Raw genomic sequence first — 18,718 nt, forward strand, 5'->3', positions numbered from 1 at the left:
TGGGTTACACTTTTTCTCGGGAGTCTCTGGTGGGAGATGGTTCTTCTGTTTGAGGAGGCCTCGGGTTCTCCTGAAAGCACATAGTATCAGAAGGCTTGATGTCACTGTACACCACGTGCATACACAGAACTGGAAATGGATGTGTCTAGCCTGCTTGGATTTGCACCATGTCTCCAATTAATTATTATTTGGGTCAAGGTCTCACTGTGTAGCCCTGGCTAGCCTGGAACTCACTATGTAGACCAGGGTGGCCTCTAACTTGTGGTGATCCTCCTGCCTCTGCATCTGGAGTGCTGAGGTTACAGGTGTGCACCCCCACACCTGGCTCATTTCCCCCAACATTGAGGCTCGCCTCTGCACCAGACACTTGGTGGGCCTTCCTCTGGCTTTGGTTCAAGCCTCCCTCTGTGCTGTTGTGAGTTTCTGTAGGGTCCCACCTCCCACCACCAGAGAAGGATCCCAGTAGGTGGAGTGGGCAGCTGCGGCCTGGCTAGTCTAGTGCACATTACATGTTTGGACAGGAGGATCATAGCCCTTGCCCAGAGGGGAGAGCTAAAAATAGGTCCTCTTCACCAGATGAGGTTTCTGATACAAGTTCAAGTCTGTGTTTCTCTGCATCTGAGTGTGCAAGACAGCTGTGTTAAGCACATATTCTCCCTCTTGTGTGACCAAGTCTGTTCACCACACTAATTCTCTCTAACTCAGATAATGCGCCTGCTACGGCCCAGGCTTGCTGTGCATTTCCAGTTGTATTTTTATTTTAATAGCTTTGCTGTCTTTTTCCTGTATTCCACAAGAAGTCATGATAAATTAGCTCCAGATTTTAAAAATTAGGATCATAAAAAAAAAAAAATAAGAAAAGAGGTTTATTTGTTGACCAAAGTGATTTCCAGCTTGGAATGTTGTGGGCACAGGTGATCAGGCACACGGTCTGTGTGGGAGTCGCCACAGTGCAGGGCTCAGGAGAAGCTGTCTGGTAAGGACTGGGATAGCCATGTGCCAAGTGAGGGCCAGCTCTGTCTGCAGCCCTGGGCTTGTCAGTGGACGTGTGCTACTACGGTGGGACTCCCTTGACCTATGCAGGAAACTAGGAAGGGACTGAGTGACTTGCTCTGGGCAATTTACCTCTGGATTCTCAGCCATTTTGTTATCTTGCCTACTGGAAATCAGTCCCCTGACTACCTCCCTGCTCTGTGTGACATACACCATGGGTGAACTCATGAGATCAGAGAACAGTTTTCAGGAGTCAGTTCTCTGTTTCCAAAAAGGGGTTGAGCTCAGGTCCCCAGGCTTGACAACAGGGACCTTTGTACCCCCATGACGTCTTGCCTCTGCCCACCCCTATTTTTTTTTAAAGATTTATTTATTTATTTATTTATTTATTTATTTATTTATTTATTTATTTATTTATTTATTATTTATTTATTTATTTAATGTACACAAGTGCTCTGTCTGCATGTATGCCTGCACACCAGAAGAGGGCATCTGATCTCACTGGAGATGGTTGTGAGCCACCATGTGGTTGGTGGGAGGAATTGAACTCAGGGCTTCTGGAAGAGCTGCCCTTTATTTTCTACCTTTTTCTTTTCCTGAGACATGTTCAATAGCAGGTCAATGTTGTGCTTTAGTGCCTAATTCAAGGGGCCCTAAAAGATTTTCCAATTCCACATGCTTCCTTGAGGGCCGCAAGAACAAGCAGGCTAGGGGTGGAAGTCCTGCCGTGCAGAGACTCTGCCCTACTCAGGTGGGACATCGTGTCCTGTATCGGGGAGGCCCTGGTGGTTCTCCTTGTCCATCTTCATCTGTGGTTTGTTCCCTTTACCTCATAGGTTGATATGAGACATAATCACATCCTCTCCCAGGATCATCTATGCAGGGACAGGGGAGTAGGAAGCAGGGAAGGGAGGCTGGAGAGCAGGCCCAGTGGTTAATAGCACACATTCCTCTTGCAGAGGACCAGAGTTCAGTTCCTAGCACTCATGTTGGGCAGTTCACAACCCTCTAACTCCAGCTCCAGGGAGATCCGACATCTCTGGCTTGCATGGGCACCTGCGCACACATGTGCACACGCAATACACTTAGTTAAACACAATAAAAGTAAACCTTTTTTAAAAAGTGAGGGAAGGACTTTTGGGGTCACTGTGTGATTCTGTATGGTACCCCCCACTTCTCTCTTTATGGGAGATGTTACCAGAATGGACAGGAGGCTACAGCTTTCTATTACAGACAGGACCAGTGACCACAGACCTGGTAGCCTGGAATACAAGCCATTTACATCACACACCAGTGGCCTGAAGACCAGGTGTCTCTGCTGGATCCCTCTAGGCCTCATGTTGAGATCAAGGTGAGGAACACAAGGTGTGGGACTGGCCTATACCCCTCCCTTGGAGGTTCAGGGAGAGACACCACCTGCCTCTCCTAGAGGCTGTCACGAGTCAGCTAATCCTGGCAAGACAGAGGCCTCATTTTTTTTTTTTTTCCTTCTGGCTGTGGCTAGTTTCAAAGGCCACATACTCTGATGTCATGTTCCCTTCAAGCCTGTAGTGGCAGCCAGCCACATCCTTCTCACCCTTTGAATCTCTCGTTCCTCCCCTGGCCTCAGCCCTCTCTTCTGTTTGGCTTTTGAGGGCTCCTTGTGAGGGCCCCGAGCCTGTGGAATCATCCAGATTGGGCTGCTGTCTTACAGTTATGTGATCGCGACCCTGATTTCACCCATCACAGGGATGACCGGTTTAATATTGATCAGAAATCTAGGGACTGGGAATCGTGGGGGAAGGGGGTTGGAGAATTCTCCTGTTCACACTGTGTGAGGTCAGGGCTGCCAGTCTCACACCCAGAGATTCTAACTCTAGAACAAACAGCCCCCGAGGACGGAGCCCACACACCGGCAGAGAACAATTTGGATGGCGGTAACACATCTGTAGGCCCTTCCACCTAGCTGGGGGCTGCACAGGGAGAGCTGGCCATCTTACTTCCATCTCTGCTCCATCCCATACGACAACCCATTCGTTGTCCTTGGCCTGCTCTGCCTCTCTCCTGGCTGCCTCTTGGCTACTCTGCCGCTTGAGAAGGCTTTGGGGAGAAAAGGGATATCCCATGCTGCTCTTGCTGGCTATCCTCTTGGGTGGCTCCCCACGTGAGGTTCCTGAGGTCTTTTGAGCTCTGGGGTTCTGCCGTCTCTCCACTGCCGCTCACAGCAGTACCACAGCTCCGCCCCCATCTTAAATCTCCCCAGCTGTTCACATTGCCCACACCCTCTGCTGGATACTTGCCCTGTTTCCTGTGAACATGCCCTGAAAAGTGGACACAGGTACCAATGAATGATGGGTAGAGCTATTCCACCTGACAGATGAGCCTGTGAGCCTAGGACCCTGTGGTCTTCAGGCCCCTGATACTTGGATAACTGAGTCCCTCATTATCTTTTCTGTCATCTCAGGATCTGAAGGGAGTGGAGCCCAGCACGCTTCTAGGTCAGGACAACCTTTCATTCTGCTGACAACCCTAAGACCCGGTGTTTTAAAACCATAGGTGTCTTTTGAACTGTAGTATGTGCACTCATAGGTTTCTCCAGTAGCAACTGTAAAGACCCAGGAGGCTCATAGACCCCCCAAGATAGCAACACAGAAAGGCAGGAGAATTTCTGTTGCACCCCAAGTTGCTGGATTAGAGGGGCCACTGCTAGTGCCCAGTGAGTATCATCCCTTTGGCTGCCAAAAGCCAGAGTGAGTGTTGGTGACTGCACCTAAGAGGAACTGTAATAAATGAAGGCCTCCTGTGTGCAGAGTCACAGTGGGTATTGAAGCTCACAACTGTGGGTGCTGTTGGAGAGAACTCCTGTTGGAGAGAGCAGTAGGCATGATTGCTACCACAGACTGGAATGAGTCAGTTCCTGGAATTCTCATCTTTATGGCCACCGAACTTGTGATGTGTTTTTAAATTCCCACCTATAAACTGAGTGCTGGAGAGAGAGAGAGAGAGAGAGAGAGAGAGAGAGAGAGAGAGAGAGAGAGAGAGAGAGAGAGAGGAGAGAGATTTATAGACCCATTTGAGGCTGCTTAAGCAGTGACTTAGTAGCACACACTTAGGGATTTTGTTGCTGTGAAGAGACACCATGACCACAGCAACTCTTACAAGGAAAACATTGAATTGGGGTGGCTCGCTTACAATTCAGAACTTAAATCTATTATCATCACAGTGGGGAACATGGCGATGTGCAGGCAGACGTGGTGCTAGAGCTGAGAGTCCTACGTCTTACAGGCAACAGGAAGCTGACTGAAATTCACGCTGAGGGAAGCTTGAGCAAAAGGGACCCCAAAGCCCACCTCCACAGTGACACACCTCCTAATAGTGCCACTCCCTTTGGGGGCCATTTCCGTGTTGTGGTAAACAGGAGGTGGTGCTCCAGATTGCCCCAGCATATGAATCTGGTCATCACATTGAAGCACACACTGGATAGAAAGGGAGAGGGTGTAAACGGCCAAGACCGTTACTGAAACGTGAATGGTGAATGATGAGAGAGCATTGTGCAGTGAACACCCATGTGAGAACAGGGGTGTAACTGCGGTCTCAGGGGCTCCTTTGTGGCCCTTCATGGTCAGATGCTTGCAGTCCCCTCTGAAGGCCCCATCCTTCAAGAGTCAAGAGTCCTGGGGGAGCGGTGTCCTCCTGACACCTTCTTCACACACAATGACAGCTCCCGGAGCACTCCAGGCCTCTCTGCCCCCCAAGTTCTACTTTTGACCTTGGCCTCCACACAGTACCCAGTGTCTGCACCCCACCCACCACCTCAGTAGTCATGTATTAGAAGGTCAAGTGGGAGCTAAGGCCTGAAGATGACAATTGTACCGGCTTCTTACATCTGTGTTCTAGGTGACAGGAGTCACCCCAGCACCTGGGAACCAGGGCCTCTTACTGTCCTTAGGGAATGAATCCTGGTACTATGGATGATGCCACCTACTCTTATCTTCCTGTAGGTGGCACCAGACAGGACTCGGTCTTTTTTTTTTAAGTCCCATGATGCCCACTCAGTTATTTTCTCACCCTTCTGACCAAGAACTTTGCAGGGAGAAGGGCATTCCTTTGCTCTCAGGCTAAGGGAGGATTTCTTCCGTGGCAGGAGTGTGCAGCAGCTGGGGCTTGCTCTTTGGTATCAGGAACCTGTGACAGGATTTATTAAATACATGGGCAGATCCGGAAGCAAGAGCTAGGCTGGAAGTCGGCCTAGCCTACAATCTTTAAGGCCTGCTCCCACAGCCCTACATCATCCAGGTAGGTCCCAAGTCCAGAAGCTTCCACAGCCTTCAAATACGGTGCTGGGACCAGTTATTTAAATACACAGGTTTACGAGGGAGCATTTCACGTTCAAGCCGTGACACCCACTTACCTACCTGTGTCTGGTCCATCTCACACCTTTGTGGTTACCTTTGGGGAGCACAGCTTAGTGCCTGTTCACATTCTCTGGGAAAGAACAGCAAAAGACAGATTTGAGAGGCTCTTTGGCTGTGTAATGCCTCCAGACTTCATACCCAGTGTGAGTTCTGCTCAACAGGTTACTATTAATAGTTCCCCTCTGTCTGTCAGTCTGTCTGTCTATCTGTCTGTCTCTGTCTCTCTTTGTGGTGGTAGAGATGGTGTGGGGTGGCACAGGGGGACATTATTACATCTTTTTGCTCAATGCCAGATCTCAGTGCCTCGCATGTGGACACTGGTCACATGAAGGCTATGAATGCCACTTCCTCCTAGGACCTCCCCTCTCTTAATTTGCTTTCTATTGTTTTGATAAATACCCATGACCAAAAGCAGCTTGGGGAGGGAAGGCTTTATTTCATCTTACAGTTTACAGTCCGTCATGAAGGAAGGAACCTGGGGGTAGAGACTGAAGAGGAGCCACGGAGGAACGCCTCGCTCACCGGCTCGCTCCCGTTGCTAACTTACTTTGCTTTCTTACAACTCCAGGACTGCCTGCCCAGGAGTGTTACTAACCACAGTGGGCCAGGCCCTTCTCCATCAGTCATCAGTCAAGAAAATGTCCCACAGGCTAATCTGATGGAGGCATTTTTTTGCTTGTGGTCGCCTCTTCTCAGATGACTCTAGCTTGTGTTGAATTGACAAAACACCAACCAGCACCCTCCCTGTGAGAGTTAATTTTGATGGTCAACTTCATGAGAATCTAGAATCACCTGAGAGACAGAAGTCTGTGTGTGCCTGTGAAGAGCCTCTTCATTGGGTTGAGGTGGGAGTGCCCAGCCAATGGGGTGGGGTCCTGAACTAAATTAAAAAGAGAAAGCAAGAACTGACCACTAGTGTTCATCTCTGTCTGCTTCCTGACTGCAGCTCTCCTTTCTGCCATGATGGACTGGGGACCCTTGAACTGTGAGCCACACTTACCCTTCCTTCCTTCGGTTGCTCTTGGCATGCATTTTGACACAGCAGTGAAGCAAGTGACCCCTCCCCAGCCTGGTCAGGCACTCTTCCGTCCTCTCCCTGTGTCCTCAATGGTGGCATTGGGAACATTCTACTCTTTCCTGCAGCCTGGGCCCAAATCATCCTGTGACAGGGCCTGGTGTTTGATAATCTGTTTGTTGAGTGAATGTCTGTCAGATGAGCCAGGGATATGACAGAGAACTTGGTGAAGTGGGCCACTACCAGGGTTAGCAGTGGGAGGCAAGAGAGCGTGTGATCCCTGTGAGGTATGGCACCATCAGTAAGCCACAAGCCCTCACCAAACTTCAGCTCTGCTGTTTATAAAACCGTAACTGTTCCAACTCCAACAGGAAAGTGGCACACCGATGCATAAAAGCTGTCACCATTGTGCTGCCTCTTCATCCTCCTGTTCCTCCTTTCTCTTATCCCACCATCAAGTCTGTGGCTGTCAGGGAATCTAAGGAACCTGGAACCTTCTGTGTCAGAGAGGACGTGGTAAGGAGTTCAGTGCTAAAGCCAGGACTTGGGCTCCAATCATGGCCCAGGGCAAGTGCCTGTTGCCGGGTCCCTCATTCCCCCCTTTGCACAAAGGGAGCATCCGAGTCCTGTGGAGTCTGAGTTGTGCCATCGGAGATGTTAAACTGTCAACCTTGGTCACTATTAACGTGCTGTAAGAGCAAAATGACAAACTGGTGAGACCCCCTGCTTCCAGGCGTTAGCATCAGGACATGCACTCCATTTACAAGATATCCAGGAACACAGGTCATGTTTCCCTCCTCAGCTATAGACTGGTCATCTCCGTCTGTGTCACTGAGCTCACAGGGCTGCTGCTTCAGACCCTGCAGGTCATCAGGGGTGGGGAACAGTAGGTAGCCAGGGCTGCGGGTAATACACAGTGTGTGTTCTTCATGAGACTCTCTCCATTCATCCCCCGGCCTGGTCCTTCCCTTTTGATGGGATCTCTCACTGCAGGGAGTAGCTGTGATTGGTAAAAGATCATCAGCAGGGTCATTGCTTTGTGGGGACGGTGTAGAGAATGGTCATGTGGTCCATAACACAAACACGGGAATGGTGGCTGGGATGCTTTCCATCTGTGTTGTTGGGGTCTCCTCCCCCATCCTGCTTGCCTATTAGTCTGCTATCTTTTATCACTGTTATCACAGATACTTCTGTCCCTGCCACTGTACATGTCAGGGACAGTAAAGAGCATATCAAAAGGCAGGTGTGGACCGCACTGAATGCACATGAGGGTGTCCGTGAGTCACGCCAAGGGCACACTGCTGGTGAGGTGAGGCATCCCCTTCCTCATCCTCATACCAGGATCAGAGAGCTGATGTAGTCGCCAGTCAAGACCACACAGATGAAAGATGCCAGAGCCCCATCTTGTGCTCAGATCTTCAACTCTGACTTACAGGATACAATGGGAAGACAGAGTAGGTGGGACCCTAAAGGGGCCGTGCCCAGGAAGCCATGAGAAGCCTTGTGGTGTGTCTCATGCTCAGGCCCAGTACCATTCAGAGGGGAGTTGATGATCAGGGGGGTGAAGGGCTTGGCTTTCCCTTTCACCCATCTTGCTGACTCTTCCCTTTCCCCACCTTCTGTCTGCCTTCCTTCTCCCTCCTTCCCTTCCTCTTTCCTTTCCCTTCCCTTCCCTTCCTTCTTTCTTTCCTTCCTTCCTTCCTTCCTCCCTCCCTTTCCTCCTTCCTTCCTTCCTTCCTTCCTTCCTTCCTCCCTCCCTCCCTTTCCTCCTTTCTTTCTTCCTTCCTTCCTTCCTTCCTTCCTTCCTTCCTTCCTTCCTTTTTTTTTTTGAGACAGGATCTCCCTTTGTAGCCCAGTCTGGCACAAAACTCACTATGTAGTGCAGGTGCAGAAGCAGGCTTACCCAGAACTCATAATCCTTCTGCCTCAGCTTCCTGAGTGCTGGGATTATAGATGTGTGCTATCTCTCATGGCTGGGGAATTTTAAAAAAATGTATTTATTAATGTTATGTTATCTCTATTAGTGTTTTGCCTGCATATATAGGAATGTACCACACATGTGCAGCCCATGAAGTCAGAAGAGGGCATTGTATCCTCTGGAAATGGAGTTACAGGTAGTTGTGAGCCACCATGTGGATGCTGGGAATCGAACCCTGTCCTCTGCAAGAGCAGCCGTGTTCTTAACCATAAAGCCTCTCTCCATCTCTCTGCGGGAGGAGAAGTATGGGCATGCATTGTATGTCTGTTGTCATGTGTATGGGTGCCCGTGTTATGAGGGGAATCCTGTGGGTTGGCATGTTTGAGGTTTGTGGTTGGCATTGGTGTTTTCCTTGTTCATTTCCATCATCTGTCTTGAGGTAGGGTCTCTCACTTGAACCCAGAGCTCACTGATTTTTCTATCTAGCCAGCTTGCTCAGGGAATCCCGTCTTTTCTCCCTGTGTGCTGGGATTGTAGGTAGGCCAACATGTAGGGAACTGGGGATTAGAACTCCCTGTCCCTAAAATTGACCAATTTCCCAGCCTCAGATGGTTTGCTTTGGACACACCTTTGGTAGTCTCACAGGCAGAGCTTTCAGACTTGACTTGTGCAGTTCCTCCCAGTGGCCAGCAGAGGGCAGAGCTGGCTGCTTGCTCGCCCAGCTAACATCTGAAGAGGTGGTTGACTCATTGCTGAAGTTGTGAGCATTTTGTCTTTTGTACCTCATTAGCTGATCCCTGAGATTCAGCCAAAGACATGACTTGAGAAGCTCTTTTTAAGTATCTGAAGTTTTCTGGTTCCGTGTTTTCACATCAAGGGCGAAGAGAAATCGCTGGGATTGTGTGTGTGTGTGTGTGTGTGTGTGTGTGTGTGTGTGTGTGTGTGTGTGTGTGTGTGTTGTCCTTTGGACTAAGCAGGACTAGAATTGGAGTGGTCTCTTAGGTCACATGGACCTGGATCCTCGAGTCTATGTCAGGGCTTGTGTGAGCAAACAACATTATTCTCTGAACCCTGGCCACAAGCCAGGCACTGGTATGCAAACAAACTCCACAGAAACCCCTGTGTAGCTGACATTACCTCCCCACCCTGAGGGGGTGGCTTGGACCATCATCTTTTTAGGGTGCCAGGATTCTTAGTTCCTGGGAACAAGGAGCTGCTGGGCACTTATGTGAAGGAGATAAAGACCCAAGTCAGCATCAGTTTGCAAGCATGGTAGCTGGCCTGTGAGAAGGAGGCGGGACTTGGGGTATACAGCTGGATCAAGGAAATGGGCTTAGCTAACCTTGGTTTAACAGGTCCTGTAGGGGAGCAGCCTTCAGGCTGCCAGTGTGGAGGGCTGGGGTAGAGAAGGCTATGGTGGACATTTTTCTGCCCACACTCTTAACATCCGTACTTGGACCAGAGGAATGTGTGGATGCTCCTGAGCCTCACCTCGTGGGGGAGGTTTTGCCATTGTCCCATGGGTTTGAAGCTCGGGGTCCTCATTCACTCAGGATGTCACTCATCCAGGACTTGGGAACTTCAGCTGTCCACACCCTATAGCTCACAGCATGCCTGTGCATGCTGTCAGTGGGAACAGGCCTACAGGATACAAGAATACAGCTTTCTCACATAAGTTGTGTGAGCCACTACCAACACTGGGCCATCACTCACCACTGGATCCTGAGTCGTGTCATGGGCCAGCAGAGAAGGGTATACGTGTGTTCGCTCTGCAGATGTAGGAACACAGGCCTGAACCTTGTGAATGCTGGAGCAGGGCAGGGCAGTCTTGCTGTGGTTTTTGCCTTTCCCATTGCCCAGGCTGATGGAGCAAACACCCCTATGCCACTCTGCTTTACCCTCTCTGCTCCTCCTGCCCATTTGCTGCCCATCACTTTTAGACTTGAAGAGTCCCTTGACTCCCCTCTCCAGTACAGTTCACCATCCAAACCCCAAACCCGGCCTCTCTCTCCCTCTCATCCCATTTGTCTGCGGTTAGCCTGCCCACTGCCTCTGACTCCTCCAGCCGGCCCCAGCTTCTGCCACCTCCAGCCTGCAATTTGACAGCATCCTAATCTACCTCCATGCTCCCTTCCCACTCACCCAGTGACTCCCCAACAGCAGCCCAGGGGTCCTTCGGAGACACACCCCTGCCACCAATGCCTTTGCCCATTCTTAGAACAACTCCAAGGAAGACACAGGACAGTGGGGCTGAGCCCTGCAAAGAGGACACTGAACAGTAGGTGGCCCTGCCTCTCCCAGGGATGGCAGAACTCTGTGCTATCCCTCTCATGACCTTTGACCTGGATCTTCCCTATGCCTGGGGAAGGACTTGATTGGCTGATTGTCTCTGCTCCCTGAGGTCACCTCTTTTGACTAGGTCCCCCTCTCCTCCAGGGAGGCCTCCTGACCTCATTGTATGCTTGTGAGTTATCCATAGAGTGTGATCAAGCCAAGGCTGGGTCTTGTTTGTACACTGTGCTTTTTTGGGAAATCACAGGTTTGGGCACAAAGTGGATACTCAGGAAATCTTTGATGGATGGGTGGACACACCTATGAATCTGCACTCTGTAAGAATGCAGATTAGACGATGTGGGAGGGAGTTGGTCCTCCTGTGGGCTTTTTCTTCTCTCTCTCTCTCTTTCTCTCTCTCTCTCTCTCTCTCTCTCTCTCTCTCTCTCTCTCTCTCTCTGTTGATGTGTGTGTGTGTGTGTGTGTGTGTGTGTGTGTGTGTGTGTGTGTGTGTGTGTGTGTCGGTGTGTCTGTATATACTCAGGTATACCAGGACTGACTATACTGAGCCTGCCTCTTTCCAGTCCTCAGGGCTTCCTTGAGTTGGAAAAACAGCTTTGTTTGTTCTAACCCAGGATCCCACTGGTGCTCACTTAATGGGCATCCATTTGATTTTGAGTTGGGCCATGTAGGCTGCCAGGTGAGAGAAGGAAACCCAGACTTCCTTCAGATCCAAGCCTGTCCTGATACCTCTAGGCACAATGTAAAAGAAAAAAATTACTAAAAATAATTGACATATTATAAAACTCCCCCATGTAGCATATATAGTTCTGTGGATTTTTAGTGGATGTACAGAGTCAGGAAACTTTAAACCTGAGAATCACAATAGGAAAACCTGTTCGACAGATTTTGAGCCAAATTTGAAGCAAGTTTTAATTAAATACTGGCCAGGATGATGAACCCTGGCCAGGACCATTCTGGGCTTCCCAGAATATGGCAACAAGTCATATTTTGCAGAAGCTTAAAAAGGTAAGCCCACAAGGCCACCATATTTCCCATTAGGTCCAATTAGGAGTAAGCATACATTTCCTGCCCACATACCTCCTGCCTACATGTGATCAAGCACATTCAGTGCAGTTGAGTCAAGCAAACTTGTTTAGGGAATGAAAACAAATGGTTCATTATCTCCCATAAATAAAAGCCTCCAGCATTTTAGGAAGTATCTGTCCTTGGGCAAGGGGCTTACAGGTTAGAGGCATTTTTGTTTCATGGATCTCTTGGACACATTAATTAAAACTTAAAACATAACTTTGGCTCTCATCCCCAACAACTATCCACACAGGCCAATTTGAGACCATCCTGAGCATCTCGGGTTACTCTAAACCATGCATCCATTTGGCTATACTCTTCTGTCCTGCCCTTACCCTGTCCTAGGTACCCCAAAGCTTTGCTCTAACTCTATGAATGCTTCTTCACAATGGGATCAGAGGAGACCCCATCTGAAGATTTTCACAGCTGTCTCCTCTCACACGCGTATTTCTCAAGGCCCATCAAATAGTGGCTCTTAGCATTTTACTGTTTTGTTTAGAAACAGAATTTTACTGTGTAGCCTAGGGTGGCTCCAAACTCATGCAGTTCCCCTGTCTGGGCCTCTGGAGTGTGGGGATTCTGGGTAGGACCTACCATGTGACATTTATCATTTGATAGATGTCTGGGTTACTTGTGCTTTGGGACCATCGTGAAGCAATGTCTACTGCTAGGTCTTTGGGCGGAAGGGGGTGGGGGGCTTTCTGTCTATTTTTGTCATTTTGTCCAGGGAGCTTACAGAGGAGCAAGTGAGACTTTCACACAACCCCCTGGTTAATGAAGCCGGGAACTCCTTGAACAGGAACTTCACAGCACCCAGGAGGCTACTGCATGGGCCCTCCAGGGTCTGAGGTTGAGGATGACATATTCTGAAGGCCAAGGCTCTTCTGCCGGCTGTGTGACCAAGTGACCAGCCCGGGTGGGGTGCTGAGCTGCTTTGAATTTCAAAACGTTTTATTTTGGAACCTGAGCTATCACCTGCCCCAGGGGTGAAGCCTAAGCATTTCTCCTTTTTCTGACTGTCCCCTGGGCAGCTAGGTGGCAGCATGGTTCCTGCCCCACTCCAACCCCGTACTGGACTTTCCTTTCCTAGCTTTTCCTACTAGTGAGGAGGGGAGTTGCTGCACACCTCCAAGCACCTCTTAGAAAAGTGAGAATGGCTCATTAGCACCTCAGACACACGAGAGGGAACCTCTGTGGTGTTCCTTCTTGTCCCTGCTCCCCGGGGTTTCCTTAAAGGTGTCTGAGGGAAACTCCCTGGAAGGCACCTATACCCTCTTCATGGGCTGAGGACCCCAGGAATGGGTAGAGGGGAGAGCAGTGCCCCACAGGCCCTGACCGCGCCCTCTATACTACCCACTTTCCATGGTGGATAGGTGAGGGTGGGAAGACCGTCCCCAAGAAAAGGGCCGGTGAACCAGGCAGGGCCCAAGAGTTGCCTGGATCAGCCTGGAGAGTACATTCAACAGAGGCACCGCCCTCGCCTCAGGGCTCCTCCTCTCCTGTGGGCGGGAGTGGGGGTGGGGGTGGGGAGAAGGAGGGCACGTGGATGCATTCTGTCCTAGAGCATCAGGTATGGGGGTGGGCGGATCATAACCCAAGATCCAGCCCCTAGTCCCCCTGGCCTTGTGCAGTCCAGGTATTTGAGACCCCTCCCCATCACCACTCATTTTCACTCCCAGCTCCGTGACGTCATGCTCCTCGCGTGGCATGATGGGAGAATCCTAATGTTTTCCAACAGATGCTCCAAGAACAGCTTTCAGATTAAAGCAATTGCAAGAGCAAAGATTCTCCCTTTTCCCTTTTTTTTCGGGGGGGTGGGGGGGTGGGGTGGGGGGAGGGAGCACCCCCAGACATTCCAGGACATCTCCCCCCAGCCCCAAGCACGCTATAAACACTGATAAGAAAAAGTTTTTATTTCCTGGTTCAACTTTTTTCCCCTGGAATATAAACTGAAGAATGGGAATAAATACGAATAAATAACAAAGCGAGGCCGCGCACGCCGGGATGCGCCTGGTTGCAGCCTGCACGGCTTTTGTCTCCCCACCCTGAAGCCAGCCCAGGCGTCCTCCTCCGTTCCTTCCCTTTCCTGGTCCCTTTTGCTTTTCCTTTAAAAAAGGACGCCCCCTCCAGCCCCCTCGCCGGTGACCTTGGCTGCCTAGGATGCTCTGATTCCCTGTCTCCCTCCAACTTGCCCCGGCGCCGCCTTGCCCATGGCCGCATCCGAGGAAGGCAGCAGCTGCCTTGTGTCGCGGGGCCGCTCCCAGAGTGACCCCAGCTTCCTCAGCGACTCTTCAGCCACCTCCACGGACGCCGGGGAGAACCCAGGTACCGGGCCAGGCGGGGGCGGCCAGGCGGGGTGGGGGAGACACGAGGCAGGTGGCATGGGGACCGCTTCCCTACGCGCCAGAGCTCCCCCGCCTTCACCGTGGGGCGGGGGGAACGGCCCGATTCAGGCACCACCAGGGCCTTTGGTTCCTGTCCCTAACACGGGGGGCTGGGACACCTCGGAGCCTTTTGTCCGGAGAGGAACCGCTTTGCCGGGTAGAGCTGGATGCTCTGCAGTATGCCGTGTTCGCCGACTGCTGGGCATCGCAGCATCCCCACCAGGGGCTTGCTGCCCTGGGGTGCAGCTGACTGCCCAGGGGAAGGGTCCACGGGCCACCGCCGCCCAGGGTTGGTGCCTGCTCTACCCTCCATCCAGGCCCTCCTGTGTTCCTGTGTTCCGCACCCCAAGGGTCAGGGTAGTACTGCACTGCTGTGGCCGCCGCGCCCAGGGCTGTCACTGGGCACCAGGACTCCAGCAAGGCCTGGCCCACCTGGGCGCGCCCGCCTCTTGGGGCAGGTGTGCTGGACAGAGCTGCTGTGGGGAGATGAAGGGTGTGCACCAGGCAGAGCTGGATTTCCTTCCACTCTGTGGGCTTGTCCACTCCTCCACACTCAAGGCAACGTGGATTGTTTAGGTGATAAACAGGTCACAGAGGCGTCTATGCGGCTTGATTGATGACTTTCCTGGGACCAGGAAAGGCCTAATGAAGCAGGAGGGGGTAGGCTGTGTGCTCCCTGTCACCATGGAGACGCAGGAAGCAAAGTGATCATTAAAACCTTTTTCCACCAGAAGGCAATTTTCACTTCTCAGGGAGAAGTCAGAGCTTCTGAAATGGATCTTTCAAAAAAAAAAAAAAAAAATCAAAGCTGGTGCATGGTGCCAAGCAGAGGGGCTCAGGTCTATGTCTTCATGAAGCACAATCCCTCATAGATACTGTTTGATAACATCTTGCCTTCCTTTGTAGACTTCTCTCTAAATGTGAGGACCCCTGAATGGGGACTTTTATGGTGTTAAGTGATTGTTAAGTGATGGCATTAAAGTTGAGCTAATCCCAGGGGCCAGGGAAAGCTGGCTTGGTGGAGAGGCATTCCATAAGACCTATATGAACTACCCAGAAAAATCTTCCCTGTAAAAAGTAGCTCTGGAGGCTGGAGAGATGGCTCAGAGGTTAAGAGCACTGACTGCTCTTCCAGAGGTCCTGAGTTCAATTCCCAGCAACCACATGGTGGCTCACAACCATCTGTAATGAGATTTGGTGCCTTCTGGAGTGCTAGCATACATGCCAGCAGAACATTGTATACATAATAAATAAATAAATCTTTAAAAAAGAAAAGTAGCTCTGTGGGTACCTGAACCTTATATTCAAATTTTAAACCATAAACCCATCCAAGTCTTCTAAGATGTCTTTGTTAGGACTTTGACATAATGTCAATAGTCATACCAGGTCACATCAATGTGCCAGCAGAGGGAGTCCCCGAATCTGCCACATCTAGGAGGGCAAGTTAGTCTCCATGGAGTTTCTAGGGCAGCAAGCAGACCCTTAAGTTGCCAATGAAACCTTCGTTTAGTCATCTGAGAGGAAACACCCATGAAGGATGGCTTTTCTACCTCTCTGAGATACAGACACTTCCTACTATGGAGATCAATGGTCCGTTACCAGATAATCTCTCCAGCTCCTTTTGTCTCCCTGGCAGTAAAAAGAGACAAACTTGAAATGGAAATTATGGAGGACTTAGCTTTTCTGCTGCTGTTAGTTGATGCATCCGTGGGTGGAGTGGAGGGCTTGGCAGTGGCTGCTGCCCATCCAGGAGGAAGGGAGAAGGAGGAGGGCTCTGATGCCCATGGTGAAGTTAAGCCACAAAAGGACATGTGCTGGAGTTGTTGTCTGGTTAGAATGGTCAAAATGGAAACAAGTGAGCAGTTATAGGGAGTGAGAAGTCTTAAAATGGATATAGATTCCATGAATGGTGGGCCAGGTAATTGAGCATCCACGCATTGTGTTCAGCAGAGGAATTCTGGCCAAGAAGAGTCATAATCTTCACTTTGGAAGAGACCCACAAGCCTGAAAGAGGAAGGGTGGGGGTGTGGAAGGTGTTTGCATACTCCTGTTGGTGGGAGACATGCTAAATCGTGGCGTATTGCCTGATTGTCTTGGGCCCACCTTTTAAAATTCTTTAAGTGTCTCGATAGGCCTGCCACTCATCCACCCTGGTGTGATCCCCCATACCACATGTGACTCGGTGTTCTAGGGAGTTCTTACCACAGCTTGTCATCTAACCTTGCACTTAGGGTCTCCTCCCTCTAATGTACCTGCGACTCTCACTGGGGACACCTGATGCTGAACCCAGTCACTAGCTGGGCAATGACCAGATTAAAGTACATAGAAGAATTGCCTCCCTCCATCCAAATTTTCTATTTTGTAGACCATTCCTAGATTGCTTTTACCTCACCCCCACCCCAGGCATTCTGAATTCAACAATGTTCTCTTAGTCAAAACTTAAAAAAACATTCTTGGAAAAATAGACTCAAGGGTGCTTTGGTGCCTCTTTCCCCCGTCCGTGTTATCCTGTAGCATCCTCTGCTCTGATCCTCCCTCTTCCCTCCCCGTTACAGGTCCATACGAGTGGAAAACAGCCCCTGGGGTTTGCCCCGTCCACTCCTTACAGAGGACCAGTGACAAATCCACATGCAAATTCTATCAAAATCTAATGGGGAGAAACCAATGAGTTACTTCCTGGAATGTGGGTGACCTCAAAACAACTATACTACCAGAGAGTCTAAGCCCAGCATGCATAACACCTGTGCATGGTAGCATGGGTGGAGTTCCTCTCCCAGCCTTCCATGGTCTCCTATACTCTAGCACTGTGCAAGACCGCAAGGCCATACGAATCTAGGACAGAATTGCATATGATTAGCAGGGAGGTAAAGGAAGGAGGGGCTGGGATCGCAGGTGGGGGTTCAGGAGCACTCCCACCCCTCCTTCTATAAGAGAACCCCCACAGTGACCAAGCCTGATCTCAGGGGTCTTTTGTAGACAGTCCCAGGAGATGTGATAGAGACGACAGCTGTTATACACAGAGGACAGCATTCTATAGCAGCTTCCCCTCTGAGCGGTCATGCAGTGACTTCCTAAGGAATGAGTTTTCTAGTTTAGCTATGAGGAGCTGTGCTGTGTCCAGTGTTTACCCATCATGAGCAACACAGTGGTGAGAGCATAAACTGGCTTATGCTCATCTGATGCATAGATGCCAGCCCACGGGATGCCTGGGCCACATTTGTTATCCTAATGACATTGCACCTCCTGGTCAATATACCGATTCACACTCCTTACGGGAGCTGCTTGTGACAGTACCCACTGCTTAAAACCTTGCCAACACCCTGGGCTGTGAATGTATTTTCCTTAGCATGAAAGGTGACAAATGGGGTCTTGTGATAACGTGTGGCTCCTCGATTGCACTGAGCACGTTGTTGGGGTTTCCCTGTGTATCAAGTTTCTCAGCACCCCCACCTATGGCATAGACTGGACTACAGGGCTGAAGTTCTTTCTCCTAAACTGGTCCATCCCATGTGTCAGTGTCTCAGCTCCTGTCATGGAGCTCCATCTGCTCCTTGCAGAGTTCCTTTTGTAAACTGTTCTCTGCACCCAACGTGGAGCTAGATTTTCTTCCAGAGCACAACCTGCAACAAGCCAGGGAGTGCTCCCATGAGTATCCCTCCTCCCAAGGCTCGGGGTTTGCAGGGATCCAGCACCCTGTACTGTTAGGGGTCTGGCCACTCCTGCCCCGTGCTGTTGGGGCATTTCCCTCTCTGACCTTCTCCTATCTGGAGTCTTTCCTCCTCCTGACGTGTTTGGGTTTCTTTGCACTGCTCTCTATCTATCTCACCTTCCTTCCTTCCCAGATCATCTCCTTGGGCTCCAGATTGGGACCAGAGACCAGCCAGAAGGCACTTGTAGTGATTTTTGAAGTGTTTCCATGTGGCCTCAAATGGACTTTCACCCAGGCTTCGCTTTGGAGGGGTCATTGTACAACTAGGCAGGACTTCTGACCCAGTCAGTCTTCTCAGCTCAGTATCTTGTCATTGGTGGTCAGGGTCTCTCTGTGTGGCAGGGTTATCTGTGCACTATAGGGTTCTGAGTGACTCTGGCCTTTATCCTTTATCACCTGCTATGGTTTGGGAGAGGCCAGGTGAGAGTGAGCTAGGAGATGACGGCCATCTGTCTTTCTGCAGGGACAGGTCGCCCTTGCCTGTGGCTGAGAGAAGAAGGAATACTTTAGAGGTCTCTCTTCCCAAAGCTGCACACTGATGTATAGATTTGCCCCGAGACTCTGGGCTAATGTGCCTCCTTCCTTCCTAGCCCATTCCTCCTGTAGCTCAGCAGAAGCCCCAGCTGATTGTAGCATTTACCTCAACACACTTTGAGCATGTGACTGCAGGTCTTGACACCTTCTTCTCCCACAGCCCTGGCCTCCTGAAACCCTCACTTCTTCCATGTTTTCCTGCTCTGGGCCAAGCCTCCCAGCCTCCCATCCCACCCCCAAGACAGGGCAACCTTGACTTCTGTTCTCTCTCTCTCTCTCTCTCTCTCTCTCTCTCTCTCTCTCTCTCTCTGTCATTTACTCCACAGAGGGCAAGTCTTCTGACATGCTGGCTGGTTCTGGGTACTCCTCCATCTCCAACCCTCAGCGGGGTCCTCTGGTCCTCTGTCCTCT

The 18,718-nt window shown here is 50.6% G+C and overlaps 1 protein-coding gene across 2 annotated transcripts in view; it reads left to right on the forward strand.

Moving 5' to 3' along the window:
• Phactr3 (phosphatase and actin regulator 3) overlaps positions 1-18,718 on the forward strand; it is a 227,463-nt gene that overhangs the window by 10,634 nt on the left and 198,111 nt on the right. Inside the window, exon 1 of one of the 2 annotated variants that reach the window (XM_052722404.1) lies at positions 13,509-14,005. The exons of the other annotated variant lie outside the window; for it this stretch is intronic. Coding sequence (XP_052578364.1) covers positions 13,891-14,005 — 115 coding nt within the window. The 5' untranslated portion in view covers positions 13,509-13,890. Of the gene's footprint in view, positions 1-13,508; positions 14,006-18,718 lie in introns of those variants that run through there. 2 annotated transcript variants of the gene reach the window in all.

The sequence above is a fragment of the Peromyscus californicus genome, unplaced genomic scaffold (genome assembly GCF_007827085.1).
Source record: "Peromyscus californicus insignis strain IS unplaced genomic scaffold, ASM782708v3 Scaffold_7__1_contigs__length_154581171, whole genome shotgun sequence".
NCBI classification, from domain to species: Eukaryota; Metazoa; Chordata; class Mammalia; order Rodentia; family Cricetidae; genus Peromyscus; species Peromyscus californicus.